Raw genomic sequence first — 17,433 nt, forward strand, 5'->3', positions numbered from 1 at the left:
TCAAAGTAATAATATCACACTAAGGCCACATCAATTTAATTTCTTGTTCTACAGATTTTTGGACTCCAAAAATTGGGGCGAGCGAGCAATTTGAAAATTTTAATAAAAAAATATTTATTTTGCAAATTTATGAGGCAAAGCTTGAAAAGTAAAGGCGAGCGATTATATTTTTTTTTTTGTAAACATAAAATAGTAGGTTTTGACAATATTAAAACTTGATTTATCACTTGTACTTTGACATTTCTTTAACTTATGAAGTATGTTTCCCTGTTCACCAATAAATAATTGAATAATTAGATTTGGTATATGTATGTGTGCCAATTAATGAGACAATTCTCCATCCAAGTCATAATCAGGTTGGGAACAACCCCTCAATTTTATAAATATCCTTTTTATGAGGGGTCAATATAAGTTACAATATATTTTTTTGTAAATAAAACTTTTTAGTACAAAAGAGCTCATATTTTCCCAAAGAACTATATATCTATCTGGTATTAAATGGTCAAAACATGCCCAAGAATTTTGTAATATTCCTGGACTTAGGCCATGTTAACACATTTACTTTAATATTATTCAAAATAAATAATATCATAAATAATTCTCTTTAAGAATATAGTAATGTTGTTTAAAATTATTTAAATATGATGTATTTCTCCTCTCTTTTAGTTAATTTTTTTATGTTCTTCAAAGGATTTGTATAGTAACACTATGCAAATCCTTGGTATTTCTTCAAGTTTCTTTTTTACAACAGTAAAATGACCCCATATGTGCCCTTCTGAGGGATAATAGCAAAAACAGGTCATCTGGTCATAGTACGTACGGCAGAGCTTTGACCCAGACCAAACAGCAAGCTATAAGGGACCCCAAAAATATAAGTGTACGCAATTCGAACAGGAAAACCAACGATCTAATTTATATATATACAAACGGGAAAATACCAAATAATATTTATGAACATCAACGAACGATATCTAACTGCTGAACGACAGGCCCCTGAATTAATCAGAACAGGTGCATAAACATGCAGGGGGTATGGATAGTTTTGTATCGCCAGCATATTGCAGTTGAAGGCATTTCTTTCCGAAGTTCTTTGAAGTTTATTTCTAACAACGAACATATTTTGATAGGGAATCTAAGTAAGGGGGAAGGAAACCAATGTTTTGTTCTGTAAAGGTATTTTCTTCTGTTTTCTATTGATATCGGAGCACTCCCATTTGGGATAAATGGGTTTCATGCTGAATCAAATATTATCACAGACATTGACACAGTGTACTTGGGTGCTTATATGTTTAAAATCGTTATAAATACATGTTAGATTGTGATTATAAAAACAAGTGCAAATATCTGTTTATAATATTTATAAAAAAAAAAAAAAAAAAAAAACGGTGCAGGAAATGGACACGATTACATTTCCGGATGCGGGAAGCGGGAATATAAAAAAAATAAAAAAATTCTGCTTTGAAAAAATTAGGTGCGGGCGGGTCCGTCGAACAAGGAATTAAATTGGTGTGGCCTAAGTAATATTAATGGTATAATCTAAACAAGCTGTATATCCAAATAGAAAAATTTTCTGCAAGGTTTTTTTAAGTACACATTATAATATTGCATTTAATATGGACCCCAAATCATATTACAATATATTGTACAAACCTTATCCACAGATTCCTCATCTAAATCCATCATCATTCCTCCTTTAATTGGTTGATTTTCACTGTCCTTCTGATTTCTGCTTGCTAAAAGTACATACATGGAATCATATTAACAGAAAATATATATTCTAGAGATAATGATTTTTCAAAATAGCAGAAACTGAGTGAAGTTTGACATGCAATGTGGTTATAGCTATCCCAGGTAAAACAAACAGTGAAGTTAGAGTTTTCCCTTATAAACCAAGTGTAGTTAAGAAGAACTAATTTTGAATAGAACTAAATTTTTAACAGATCTGGCACCAAGTAGTTAAATTAACAATGTATGGTGTGATTGTGGTCGAATTCTCAATGTGACTGAAGATAATAAGTCATAAATAAGTGTACAGTAGTTAGCTAAGAATGTTATTTTTTGACTCGAGACAAATACATTGTACATAATAAGACAATTACCTGGAATAGCAAAGCTAATAGATTTATGGGTGTTGATAACTATGCTAAACAAGTAACCTGCTACCACAGAAAAGGGAGAACTACAAACTAATAATATAATAGACCAGAGTTACATTTTTGTGCTTTTTTAAAGCTTATAATAACACTGAAAACAGCATTTGTGACAAAAAGATTCTTATCAAATTCATAGTTCAGGTTCTTTTTACTTTTATAATTGAAAATAAAGAACGAGTTCATAAAATCAATAATATGACCAAAGAAAAATTCAATTTCTAGAAATGTGTGGTCTTTTACCACAAGAAGGTTGTCAAGAATGAAATTCAACGAGACATATTCTTTAAATGATTTATCACTAATACAAAATGCTGTTTTCTGTGAATAGGATTAAAATTAATAAAAACAAAGAAATCATGCAGATATCATATATATATATAGACGACACTTCTGTAAATATGGTGCAATAATTCAATTTTGGATGTAACGCGTCTTCTGATTGGCTGATGTTATTTTGTTATCAGCCCATAGACATAATTTAGTCATGTGACCGTGACGTCATCAACGGTTTTTCATGGTTTTCTACGGTTTAAAATGGAATTTAGAATTAAATTATAAGAAAATACTGTAATATTTTTTCTGTCTATTCCAAATAACATAAAAAAATGTGGTGCACACTGTTAAATAACCCGCTACGCGCGTTATTCAGTGTGCACCAAATTTTTTATGTTATTTCTTCATAGACAGAAAAAATATTACAGTCATTCCTTAATTATCTTTAAATTGATAACCTTTGAGATACAACAGCCAACTGGAGACTCCAGTTATATCAGTCATCACATAATAATCTAAACTATTTCAAGGACATTCAACAGAAATCCTTGTACTGTAGATCATATTTACTAAAGGGTCTTAGGGTTTTAAAATTTCTGTATAAACTTTTTCCCATATTTTTCCCAACTGTTTTAAGTAAATAACATTCCATAGTAAGTCCTAGTCTTTAGGTGTTTTAATATAAAACTAAGAGGTTATTTTTGAAAAATACCACATCAAAGTTAACTAAATTGGCACATACTGGAATTTAACTTATAAGAGTACTTATTCATGAAAAGCTGTTGCAAATTGGAATACAATTACACAAAAGCAAACGTTTTGTTTCAATTTTGGTTTGATAACATGGACACCTAGTGATGATATCGCTCAACACAGGTCATCAACTAAATCACTTTCCATCAATGTTCTAAATAGGTTTGATATGTAAATGTTAATCCAACCTTCCATGCAATTACTAGTAGGACTCCATGTTTATTGCTGACCATGACAAATAGCAGATATGTTGATTTTAAGCAAAAAGCAGGGACAAAGGGGGCGTGTCTTCAGTAGCAATGTTAATTGCTTATTGTACTGACTTACCATTGGGCTGGTTCGACTTTTGGGAATTTTGACCACGCCCTTGCAGGAAACTTAGATATTTATTGGACCCTGCAACCAAGATTTCCTAATTTTATCCGCTTTAATTTCACATCAATGAGACAAACAACATAAAATTGATGGACTTTTTAGAATCAACACCGACTACTTCCGACAGGTCTTTTAACAGCTGAATCAGTAATGCTAAACTTGGTTAGCATAGCCACTGTTTTTTTTTTTACAAAGCAGTTAATTTTTTAACTTAAATAGTATTAGTTAAAAGCCAAATGTATAAAATGGGAGATTATCAGATCCATGTTTCCCCTTCCAAGCCCAACCTACCAGTTAAAAAAACACTGGAAATGTTCTATCTACTAGAGACTCAAATCATTTTGGAACTAACTTCAAACAAAATTGTGCCTGTATAAAAGCAGGTCCTCCATGCCAATTAAGGTTTAACAACACACACCTTATTAGTGCAAAAATAAAGTGAGTAAAAATCAAATAGGCCAGTATCAGATTCCCATGCCCTTAATGATTTCACTAGGTTAATGCAGAGGAAATATGTATGAAAGTGGATAAAAGGCCTTAGCTCATTAAATATTAAAAATATTTACAACAAAACCCTAGTATCTCCACTACTATTGTCTGAAGGATGTATTATGATAAATCTACGATATTTTTTGAATTTCTAATCCAAGGAACCATAAAGGTGGCCTTAACAGTCCTTTTCGTTTTTAAAGAAAATCTGAAAATGTATAAAGTTAAGGTAAACAAGAAGGATTACTTTATCAACCAGGTGGTTTCTGAAATACAAATCTTAACAAATCTGTATAGAATGCTTAAAATAATGTATGGCTAGTGTTAGTGAGTTATCCTGTCAAAGTATAATCTTTATAAATTTATTTTATCTCTAAGTTTTCTGTAGGTGACTTATTTCAGTAGATAGTTCTGGTAATTCAAGTTTTCTTTTGTTGTATGTTTATTGAAAATGTATGTAATTTGTGAGAAAATGTTATCGTATACTCATAAATTGTATGCATACATATAATAGTATTCTATAAATGAATGTCATCTAAGAATTTTTTCCTTAATGAGCAAAGTGTTCCTCTCTAACGTTTGAAAAACATGAGCACCAACATCACCTTCTCACACATGTTCATGTTTATACAATCATATTTTCTAAAGATTGTTGCCTCATGTGCAAATACAATGTAAATTAACAGATACAGTAAATGAACAAATAAAATTATACATTCTATAACTATGAACTATTAAATTACATTGTAACTATTATAGCACTACTTAAAGAAGTTATTCAAAGTATAATATTTGTCTACATGGAAAATAGTAAAAATTTTAGAATATATATCCTAATTCATTAATAAGCATCAAAAATGTTCCTTTAAAATTTGCATTTCAACACAACTTAATATTCCTCAAAGACAGATTCATATCTATTTGTGCAATGACAAATTTGTTAAATTTTAAAAACATATAACAAACCAATAACTTGGTTTAAAGTCTTTCATTACAAAAAGTTCTTTGTTTACATGATTTGTTTTCATTACTTGAACATTCTTTCATTTATGGATACAAAATAAGATAAGTTGTGGTTTTTGTAGATTTTTTTCAGCTTCAACTCACATATTTGAACCATTACATCCACAAAATAGCAAATACCAATACAGTATATATTGCATTTGATATTCTTAAATTACCAGGAAGTTGTTTTGAAAAAGAAAAGCTTCCACAAATGTTGTGTTGACCATCTTACATTGTTTTGAGAGTTGTACTTCAGTTATGTTTGTCTCAGGAGAAGGATCGTCCATATCTTTGGTTAGATCATCCTCATCCTCGTCTCTGTTTGGACGTTTCTTACTGGAGGAACCTGGAGCTGTGGAGTTCCTACCACTATACAAATATTATACCATGTATTACACATATATAGGAAAGTATCAATATTTATATAAATTAGATAAGAAATTCTCCTTGTATTAATTCAAATTGAAAATTAAACATTGGCAATCATTTAACAAGTGCAGTCAAAAACTGAGATTCCATTTTGTAAATGTACATCTAAAACAAAACATTCTAAGGTCTCTATGATTTTAATTCCTTGTTTCAGTTACATCCTTTTTCTCCCTTGCTAAAACTTTTAACACAAAATTCAGTGGTTTTATATTACACAATTCTTACAGTAAAAGATGATATTGCTAATATTGTTTTGAAAAAAATGTTGTTTTTTTACAAAAAAGAAAAATTCTGTGTTTTAGCATATCCGGTTTTATACCTCTTTCTCTTCTTTAACTTCTCTGTAACAGGTGGGGGAGATGGTGATCTCTTACGTTTACTCTTCTTATCCTTCTTGTCTTTCTTTTCTGAATCATTGTTGGCCAGCATCTGCAAACAACAATGAAAGATCATGGATGTTTAATTATGTTAATGTACAGCCACAAAGATAAGGCATGGGAATATCACACAAGTAAAATGTAAGAGAAAATTTTATCATGGCAAAGCAAAAACATAAAAATTTAACTGAATACTTTTATTTATTACATTTCTTGTTTTCTAAGGTGTACATTTGTTTTAAGACTGTTTGTCTTTTCTTTTAAATGGCACTTTCAGTTTTTTACTTGGATTTATGAATTTAATCAGTTTTTTATCTTTTGTCTCTTTTTTTTCTTTACTTTTTATAATAAAAATACTTTAAACAATTTGAGTCGCTGTGCTTTTAGTTGGAATGTAACAAAGTGTCAGATCACTGTTAATGGAACATTAAAATTAAAAGTCCAGTCTTTATCTTTAACCACAAAACCACCAGCCCAGGCTTGTAAAATTGCTTTCTGGTTTGTTAAATTCTTCTGTATAAGTCAGCAGAATCCAAATTAAAGTTTCGTAAAATTGAGCTTCAGACTTGTGGATTCAAAGTTTATCATGAAGACTATCAGTCATTAAATTCTTAGCTCTTACCTCATCTACTGTCATCCTAACACTTTTAGGTTTCTTTCCTTTTTTAGATTCATACTGAAAATAGAATTATTTGTAACAAACTACTCAGCAATATTTATACTGCAACTAGTTGTGTTTATTTCATAAATATAGTAACATAGCTATATTTTGTATAATGTCAATTTCATCATGGAACACTTTCTCAACAATCAGAGGTTCATTAAGGGTTGAAAATAAGTTTGACATTTGTGTTACAATTTAAAAAGTTATCAATGTATTAGTTTATGTTGCAGTATAAAAACAATATTATGTCAATGTCATAAAAATAAAAAACTTTTTTGTACTCAGCGCAAAACTGGGGAAGGGCTCGGTAGAACCTTGCTCTTCCCCAGTTTCTCAGCCTCTTACAAAAAAGTTTATATTTTTTTTTCATTGACCTAATCTTGTATATTTATGTGTTTGATGTTATCTCAAAAAGTCAACATTACCTGTATATTAATAAAAGGAAATTTGGATAAACTGTCATGAAATGAAACAGCAACCCCAAAATAACACGTTTATAACCACAATTAACAAGACAAATTCTGTACTCACTGATTCTGTTAACAAAATTTCTAGTCTCCCAAGACACAATGCAAAAATCAAATAATCTTTAAGACTCTTTATGAAGAATCTTTCCTTCTTGTTAATAAGATATTTATGAAGTCATATTTCACCTTACGCAGAATGTATATTCACTTATAAAAATTTCATACTCTCATTTATTTTTCATAATTTGTATTTGAGACCATGAAATTAAAGTTATTACCATCACCATAATCATGAATTTGGTATTCACATGCAAAATGTGTGAAAAAGTATGAGCTATCAAATATTATTCAAACAATGGTCAAAATATATGATAATCAATTTCAAATAGAGGAAAAATAACTGACTGACTGTGTAAAAGACTACTTTGAAATGATCAAAGTGAAACAATCTCAAGAAATGGCCAAATATAAAATAAAAAAGTAGCCATTTAAATTTGCCTCTTTTTTTTTACAAAACTATGCAGCATCAACATTGATGCATTGATAAATTTTATTTGTAGGACTCTCAAAGTTCTTTTTGTAGAGAAAAAAAAGTAAATAACCATGCTATAATATTATAAAGCTACAATAAAGATTATAGATATCAATCAAAATTTCTTCTATTTCATTGAATTGGTGTAAAAACACGGCAAAGTTTTAGTGTCAATTTAATTTATAGCACTCAGTTTTAATTGCATACCTTTGAAAAAGAAATTCATTGAATTTGGCTCATCAACAACATATAATTGACAATACAAGGTGTTGTGACAAGACTATTATGAACAGAGGAATATGGTTCAGGTTCCTAAATTTTAAATGTCAGTATGAAAACTATTTAGTTTTGTGCCGTACGGATTTTTATATTAATCATAAATTATTGTCTGCAAATTGAAGACAGATTCAAAGCCTTGTGCTGTATGTGATTGATAAATATATTACATTGATACAAGTGGATTATCGGATTTATCCAATCGAGATAGTTAAATTATCAATTTTAAAGTCTGAGCCTCGGCGAGGACTTTAAACTTTATAATTTAACTATTGAGATTGGATAAATCTGATAATCCACACATTACTATGTAATAATCTGTTTCTCTAATGATTAAAAGATAAATTTCCTTTTTTCTTAACCAAAATCCCCTTCGAGTGCCTTCCACTTTCCATGAAGTTGTCAATTTCATTAACACCTTTTAGAACATTTTGATCATTTCAGGGAGCTGAGAAAGGTTATGACCCTTTAACTCAGCCAATCATCTTCTTAGATCACCGGCAACCACATGTTGATTAAATTTTGTTTATACAATGGGTTCGGAAAGGGATATTTTTCCATAAAGTTAGAGAAACAAGAACAATTAACATAACGATCACAACTGAAGATACCTTTTTGTTTGTTATATATAACTATGTCATGACATATTTTCACAGTGGATGTAAATCAAAGGAGACAACTTAATTTTATTTACAAATAATTTAAGATTTTTTGAATTTTATTGTTATTTTCATTAGGACATGTAAATCATCTACTCTGGCATTAGTGTAGGCTTCTTCAGTAATTTATTCAGATTTCAATGGCCTCATATTACGAGGTTCTCTATGATATACACCAACATAAATCTTGTAAAAGACCATTTGCAAGAGTAATCAATTCAAAAGCATATACAATTGGACAATGTATCTACAATCTCTGTCATTCTCTGTGCAACAAAGAACTTTTAAATTATTATAAATCTAAACAGACACACACACACAGTGCATCATCAAGACTTTTTTTAATTTTTACAAATTGTGACTTCGATAGAGAGTTGTCTCATTGGCAATCATACCACATCTTATCAATTTTTTCAAGGTTTAAAATGTGATGTCCATACCTCTTCCTCCATAAGATAATCCTCTTCATTCATCCACTCGTTGTATTCTTCCAGATCTAACAACCACTTTGCGGTAACCTAGAGCATAATAAAGAAGGTATCCATGTATGAAAGTCATTGGTGGATTTGAAACATTGCACAAAAACTATGCAAAAACACTATTTGGTATTTAAGCCATGCAATATTATCTTCTAATGAAAACGAAAGTTTGAAATGTTTGTGTTAACCGTTGAAGGCAATAATGTCTTGGTCTCATTCACATTAACCCAGCATTTGATTAACGAAGTTGTGAATAAACACAATAACTATTGCTGTGAATAAAATATTTTGTGATCTATTTTATTACAACAACAACAAAGAGTTGACATTTTTTTTTAAAGTAATTGTCATTTTCAATAAATCATTACAGAGTTGAGACACTTACAGTAAGAAGACACCCAACAGTTAAGTTAAATAACACTCATTAATTTTCTAGTTTTATTTGAGATTAAGCATAATTCTACTGATCAATTATAATTTCTTTTAAAATTGAGTGATGTCGTTCTTCTCTTCTTTTTTTTTTAGTTCTCTGGATATTAAAAAATCCAAAAATGAATTAAATAGACTTTCTTGATATAAACTCTATAGATTTTTTTGCAGGGTAATATGGTAAAATTATTTTGATTAAATATTTAATACATTGAAATGAAAAAATCCATAAAAAATCATTAACCAAACTGGCAGTTAATTGATATAATTGTTATAACCTTACCTCCCAACTTCCACCGTGGTGTTGTAAAGGTTCTGGTTCTATATCCAAGTTCAGATCAGCAACCCAAACATCATAACTAAAATATTTCACAATTTTTTTTTAAAGATTAGGTTACATTGAATTATAAGACTTAAAAATAAAAATGCTCAAATACAAAGTTACTTGACATCAGTCAGTATGATATAATGAACAAAACACCTGTAATATAAGGGATATACACTGGTGTGAAATGATATTGATTGGAAAATCAATAATGGTAAAGGTGAAAACAGCTGTCAACCAAAGAATCAAATTGCTGTTATTGTACAATGGTAGAACTCACTGTACATGCTGTAAAGGTAATTTTCTTCTTATATTTTCATAATTATATTTTTTGTATTACAGAAAAATTAATAATATTCCTAAATGTTACCTTTAATTTTTGAGGAGATATTTAAATCAAATGAAATTTGATCAAATTTTTGGAACAAAAGGAAAATATTTTGATTATTTTTTTTAGATATGAATTTGATTTTAAGGGGGAGGGTTGTCTCTAGATTTTTCATTTGAAACATATATCAAAAGAAATTAATTCAAAAACAAAAATAGAAATAGCATAATTTAAGTGTCAGATAATAAATACTGTGGATTCATTTTTATTCGTGGTATACCAATTTTCGTGGGTTTCGTGGGTCACAGCGAACCACGAATTTAAGAATTCAACGAAGAATAATCCCGAGAAATGTATATGGAGTCGGATGTTTATTTCCGGTTATGTTATGCAGTTCTAGTAAAGTGTTGACTAGCGGTAAACATTGTAACATAACACGTGTTTTTTATTTAAAGAAGATACAAGTATTTTGATTAAATCTATAATAAATATATCGAATGTCAGTGATAATTTACTTTTTAAAATTGATTAAACTGTTCATGGGAAATAATTGCAAGTTGTTAATTACTGTGTCATAGTTTGGTTTACCAGCAATTAAAAATCAATAGGATTAAGTAGGGGGATATTGCCCGTAGGTAATATTGTTTATGACAGGAACATTTATGTTCACACCTTATACTTATATTACTGTTTATTATATCGTGATTAGGGAAATTAGGTTTCAATCATAAAGTTTTGAATGCCTTATAGAATTTAGACAAGAATTTATTAATTGTACAACAAACAAATAATTAGTTTTCATTGTCCATTATTGTAATCGAAGTTATCAATGAACACTTTAACCTAGAATGACCAAGCGAGGATTTGGACAATTCAAAACTTTTTCAATGAATTCTTTCTTTTTTGTTTTGTTTTATTATTGATCAAACCAAGGAGGTTATATGATCTCCTAAATCAAAAAGAAATCCACGAATTATGTATCTATTTTTGTTGTTGTTGTAATCAGCGATCCACGAATTTACATATACCACGAAACGTCTTTTTTTCTCTATCCACGAAAATTGATACCCACGAAAATAAATGAATCCACAGTAGAGTTATAAATAAATTACAAAAACAGAGTCTAGCAAAACTCCAGAGGGGTTACAATATAACAAGGAAAGGTAGAAAATATGAACAGACAATTAGTTGAATTACTCTTCATCTAATGGCTTCTGCAATTCACAAGTTACTACAATGGAATACTTTTATTTCATTTAACCTGTTGGAGTGGGACAAATTCATGTTATAAATGTCAAACACATCAGCAGAATGGCCAAGTCTTTTTTTATTGGTATGGGAACCCCAAAATCAGTTAGATTTTTATTTATATAGCTGGTGCACAACTTCATGTTCTGAGAACAAATCTGTGCAAATTAGGTTGAATTCTGTCTAGCCACTTACAGTTTTAAAGTATCAATAAATTAAAATCAGCTGTCATGATTAATACAATAAATAGTGAAGATAAATTTTTCATGGAAGACATGTAGACATCGCTGGTAACTATTATAGCAGAATTAAAGTAAAATATATACCTGTCAGGAAAGTTAAGCCAATGGACCATAGCATATTTATCTCTCTTTGAAACAAGACGAACATATTCCTCTAAAAATAAAAAAAAAATAAATGTTTAAAAACTGCAATCTGGCTGGATAGTATTGTTGTATCATTTTTTTGTTTGTATGTTCAGTAACAAGTAAGATACCAGTGAGATGAGTAGCTACTTTTTTAATTTCAAGTTTGAATTGTTATACATCTGTTATATGTTTTGCCAATGGTTGAAAGCAGTACAGTGGCATATACATTGAAGTTGCTGACTTCCATGTAATTTGGTTTTTGATAAAAAGTAGTCTCACTGGCAATCATACCACACCACCTTATCCTTATACTGTCATGATTAGTGGACATACAAATGTACCTACATGGAATGCCAAAAATACTTTTTTTTATTGGAAAATATATTTAATCAGTTGGGTTACCCTAAACAGAAATTGTTGCATTAATACTTTACCCTCTGAAAGATCGTCTGTGACAGGATTAACAATATGGGTAGCATCATCTTCATCATCGGTGACAGTTCCCTGATGACGTTTGGCAATGTCCTTCAGTCTCCCTATCATTTGTTTGTCTAATTCTGGACTCAAGAAAATACTTGGCATTGTAAGACATTTGTTGGCCACCAATGACCTTTCTATCTGTAAAAACATCTCCACATTTCTCTCCATTCTTGATGGAGATTGGAAATCGAATCTTCTCCTACAAAAAACATATTTGTGACTTTGTAAACATAAAGAGTTATGTATTGAATTTGCATATTATAATCATATTGTCAGTGTGTCTATTGAGTTTTTCTCAAAATAAATGCCTGCACGTTGCATTTCAGGACCTTTTGCTCATTGTTTGATGATATGCATAAAATCCATTTTATTTGGACTCTGTAAGATACTTGTCTCATCAGAAATAATACATTTACTCATTGAAATGTTATGATATTTGGTTAACAAATTCCATTTACTCTTTTAAAATTAAATTACATTCAATTTAAATAACATCAAGTTGTAAATTGACAAGCAACAAACTATTGTCACTATACAGGCAATAAGGTCATCATAAAATGCTAAAGATTTCCCCTCATGCACCTGTTCAAGTTAACATAATAAAAATAAAGATATTTCTTGCTTGAGTTCTAGGCATGGGTTTCTTTACTAAGATCTAATTATTAAAGATTCAAAATTTAGCACTGTACATGTGATGAACATGTAACTCACCATCCTTGATCACTTTTAAATTTATACACTGCTGCTATAATATGACATAAAGATCCACTTGCTTTGAAGTCAAGGAAACATTTCATCTGAAAAAAAAAAGATTTAAAAAATTATTTTCAATACAATCACACTTACTTTTGCCCTGGAACTCTGTTATTCGTGCATTTTGGTGATTTTTTTTTCTCCAAAATTTATGTTTTTCTTCTGTCTACATTCATCATGTTAATGTACCTAAACTTTTTTATTTGACTTTGTTACATTTAACTTTTTTATAAATAATTTTTATAAAAACATGAAATAAATATACATTTATCTGTTATCTTAATGTTCAGTATCTATTCCCATACATTATCACAGTTATAGAGAATCCTCTTCAAGTACTTACAGGTAATTTGGTTATTGCTGGATTTTTGACATGTTTACCAAAAGTTTCTTCCTGGAACTGTAACAACTGGATGACAAGACTTGATAAACTTTTATTTGTTGGTGGATCTGCCTGGATATACTACAACAAACAATAATAGATATGTATATAACAATAAAGTACATGTATGTGCTTCATTAACATGATAAACATAAAATATGTTTTGAATTTAATTTAAACTAATTTGTTTCAACTACATTTACTTCAAAGCAGTGAAACAATGAATACAAGGTTATTTCATGTCTTGTAATATATATACATGTATCATACACTTTGGTGGTATTTCTTTAATAGTTATCCCACAAGGACGCAGTATGTCAGTGTAAGATCACCCTGATGGCCGGAGGCCAGAGGTAGATTTAACACTGACACACCAAGTCTGAGTGGGATAACTATTTTACATCCCAGCTGTTAAAGATTAGACAAAAAAACATTTACAATTCATAAAATCTAGTTTAGAACGCCACACAACCATTATCATATACTTTATATAATACTATATGATGTATACCCTTTATGACCCCCGAACACCATGAGTAGATATAAAACAATGTCAACTCGCCCCACTTGCCAAACAGCCCATACTATATCGCCACTTCATAAAAAAAATCGTCCACTCTTGTTTACCGACTCGCCGCACTTTTAAAAAGTGTAAAATCAAATTGAACAATCAGTCTGACAACTCACTTATTAACGAAAAAGGTTTAAACCCCACTAAATAAAGGTCTTCCAACTTGCCCCACTTATAAAAAGATCTTGCTTCCTTTAAGTATGTTAAATTACTGTTAATTTGTATCCAACGTCCTGGTGTAGTGGTATGTGTCGTGGCTTGATATGCTAAAGGTCATGAAGGTCTTGAGTTCGAATCCCAGCATATAAACTGGATTTTTTCTACGTGAATTTTGATAGATAGTCTTTTCTGTATAATTAATTATAAGTTTTATAGTGGATTTGACTTTCCACCACAATGTTACAGAACAAAGGAAAGCATGCATAACAAAGAAACTCAAACTGGGGTGATCTGGCTCAGATCATCCCTGTTAGAACAAAGGAGCTGGGATGTAAGATTCCAGATAATCCACTTTTCAACATTCAATACATTCTACTTTCATTCTCAGCAAGTTTGACATCTTGAAATATTTCGACCAATCAACTTTGACTTCCAGTAACTAGGATCTTCTACCTTCTGTACAAATAACACATGATATCTTATTATAACCTAATTTGTTATTCATACGCAAGAAGGTAGAAGATCCAAGAAGATTCTTGATATGGGAAATCAATGTTGATTGGTCAAATATTTCAAAATGTCAAACTTGCCGAGAATGAAAGTAGAATGTATTGAATGTTGAATAGTGGATTAACTGGACTCAGAAAGGTCGTTGATCATAGTAAGGCTCATGAAAATGAAGTATATAAGTGTATACAGGTACAGATGTCTGACAAGTACAGAATAAGCGAAAACTGAGCGCAAACAAATTGTCTGTGATCTCCTGTTTTGAATGGGCACTGCTCTCTGTCTTTATAGTCATGATATTGAACAAAAAAAAACATCAAAAAAACAAAAAAAAATAGAACGTAGCAAAATCAATAAAAAGCAAATGTAAATTAATAAATATATGCATTATAGGGACAGAAGAATCCATCCAGAAATAGTGGTACCTGGGTCAATTAAGAAGTCAGGGGACTTACTGAAAAAAGTGATTTTTAAATCACTTATTTGAGTAGCAAATTCAAAGTTTTGTCACAAATTGGGATTTTGTAGTTTTTTTCAAAATTTTAAACACATAGGTTTAAATAATATTTTTTAATTAGTAAAATTGAAAAAAATGAACTTTTTGCTTCTTTTAAGTAGCAAGGTTTATGCCTTTGGTGCTATCATTTAGCTGAAAATTCTATTTTAGTTGAAAAAATGCTATAATAATGGCTTTACATAATGAACTGATACTTTCTTAACAGATTTTTCCCAACAGTGGGAGTATTTTTCCTGTAAAGTTCAAGGTTTCATCATAGATGTAATACCATTACATCTATGGTTTCATCTTTCAGATTATGTAAAAAAATTCTACTGTTCGCGATAAAAATTTCACTGTTCTGGGGTATTGAAATTAGTGGGGGTTATTAAAATAATGATACTTAAATAAGTGATTTTTGGGAAGGAAATTGAGGTATGATACTTAAACAAGTGATTTTAATGTCATTATCCTAGATTCAGTACAAGGTCATCACCTGAAATAACCTGATCATCCTAGACAACACAGATGTTGGTTCTGATAAGTTTAGAAACATAATTAGTCCCTGGATCATTTGTATTCTATATTTAAAGCTACAATAAGATTAAATCACTTCTTCTAGTGATTAATTTGTACTACTTAAATAGGTGATTATTACAGAAAGACAACTCTTACTTCCAACTTTTATGGAAATAATGTTACTTAAACCAGTGATTTAGAAAATCACTCATTAAAGTAGTGTTATGTTTATCTTTTAAATACTGGTTAATGAAATCATTACAGTGTGTACTGGCTGGTCATTATCGTGTATGATAGGATTTTGACACGCCTACATAGCTAATAAATATTCATAACTTTATAGATAAGAACAGCACGTGTAGCCATAAAACTGAGAGTAGTAGATTTGTAGCGGAAAATGTTTAGATGTAGTTTTGAGAATATAAAATAGATACAAAAATATTGTTTTTAATTATTAGTATCCGAGCAAGTAAAACACGGATCTATCAGTAGGTCCCCTGACTGTCAAGTATGAATGATAAAAATTAGTTGAAAAATGCAACTTTTCCCTGTATGTCAATCGTAGTTTGATGTCTGATGTTGCGAATATAACATTTTTGGGATCATATATGGACAGTAAAGAATTCATGACAAATCGCCCCACTGGCAAATCGCCCCACACCTAATCGCCCCACTTTTTCACCAACTCGCCCCACTTTTTAATAAAAACGCCCCAAACTGGTTTACCAAATCGCCCCACTTGTGAAATGTGTTAAATCCCGTTAATGTTACTCCTGCCAACTTGCCCCACTTAATGGAAAACGGTAAAATCTAGATAAATACATTATTAACCAGGATGAATTTAGCAATGCCAACTCGCCCCACTTATGTAAAAAGATGTTATCCCGTTGTTTGTGGGTTAAATTCCGTTAATATTACTCCTGACAATTCGCCCCACTTAATGGAAAACGGTAAAATCCAGATTAATATATTATTAACCAGGATGAATTTAGTAATGCCAACTCACACCACTTATGTAAAAAGATGTTATCCCGTTGTATATGGGTTAAATTCCGTTAATATTACTCCTGTCAATTCGTCCCACTTAATGGAAAACGGTAAAATCCAGATTAATATATTATTAACCAGGATGAATGCCAACTCGCCCCACTTATGGAAAAAGATTAAAGATTAAAGATTTCATTAAAGTGGGGCGATCGAGTTGGCAGACATGCAAATTATATATTAATCTAGATATAACCGTTTTCCATTAAGTAGGGCGAGTTGGCAGGAGTAATATTAAACATGATTTAAACCATTTCACATGTGGGGCGATTTGGTAAATCAGTTTGGGGCGGTTTTTTAAAGCGGGGCGAGTTGGTGAAAAAGTGGGGCGATTAGGTGTGGGGCGATTTGTCCTGCTTCCGACAGTAAACTCAGCAAATAATTTGTAACAAACATCTGTGGGGAAGAATGTAAACAAACATCATGAACATGTAAAGCCATATTTTGATAGTGATACAAAAGAATCTTCATGACAAGTGGTTTTAAATAACTTATTTTGAGAAATTTCCATCATAGAGCATATAGAACCTCAGCCACATTTCTCTCGAATTAAAGGCATAAATTATCAGAACAAAGAAAGAAATTATGGTATCCAGAGGACAATTTACAGGACAGTAATGTTTGCACAGCTAGTTTAATTTCTAGGATTATATTTATCACCTTTTTGTGGTTTTTGTTTAACCAGGTTCTGACTGAATCAAACTGTGCAATTGTCTCTACGGCTTCGAAAAACTTAACGTTCGGCGAGCCGTCTTTCTTTCTTTGCAACGCCATTTTCCGGCAGCGTTAGTAGGTATGCAGTGAATTAGTGGAATTAAATATATTTTTGAATTTGAAAAAATATGAAAATATTATTTATAGAATATTATTTTATATTTCAATTTTTTCAGTAT

General features: G+C 30.4%; 1 protein-coding gene across 2 annotated transcripts in view; it reads right to left on the minus strand.

Annotated features, from left to right (window-relative positions):
- Positions 1 to 17,353, minus strand: part of LOC143062626 (SWI/SNF complex subunit SMARCC2-like) — a 28,554-nt gene extending 11,201 nt beyond the window's left edge. Inside the window, exons 1-12 of one of the 2 annotated variants that reach the window (XM_076234291.1) lie at positions 17,201 to 17,353; positions 13,206 to 13,325; positions 12,821 to 12,906; positions 12,064 to 12,308; positions 11,588 to 11,657; positions 9,644 to 9,719; positions 8,893 to 8,970; positions 6,477 to 6,530; positions 5,797 to 5,906; positions 5,281 to 5,417; positions 3,507 to 3,575; positions 1,651 to 1,733 (exon numbers count right to left, since the gene is read on the minus strand). In XM_076234291.1, the coding sequence (XP_076090406.1) occupies positions 1,651 to 1,733; positions 3,507 to 3,575; positions 5,281 to 5,417; positions 5,797 to 5,906; positions 6,477 to 6,530; positions 8,893 to 8,970; positions 9,644 to 9,719; positions 11,588 to 11,657; positions 12,064 to 12,308; positions 12,821 to 12,906; positions 13,206 to 13,325; positions 17,201 to 17,314 (1,242 nt within the window). In that variant the 5' untranslated portion in view covers positions 17,315 to 17,353. The remainder of the gene's footprint in view (positions 1 to 1,650; positions 1,734 to 3,506; positions 3,576 to 5,280; positions 5,418 to 5,796; positions 5,907 to 6,476; positions 6,531 to 8,892; positions 8,971 to 9,643; positions 9,720 to 11,587; positions 11,658 to 12,063; positions 12,309 to 12,820; positions 12,907 to 13,205; positions 13,326 to 17,200) is intronic. The other variant, XM_076234292.1, reaches the window with a different exon arrangement.
- Positions 17,354 to 17,433: the final 80 nt, after the last annotated feature.

This window comes from Mytilus galloprovincialis, chromosome 2 (assembly GCF_965363235.1).
Source record: "Mytilus galloprovincialis chromosome 2, xbMytGall1.hap1.1, whole genome shotgun sequence".
Lineage (NCBI taxonomy): Eukaryota > Metazoa > Mollusca > Bivalvia > Mytilida > Mytilidae > Mytilus > Mytilus galloprovincialis.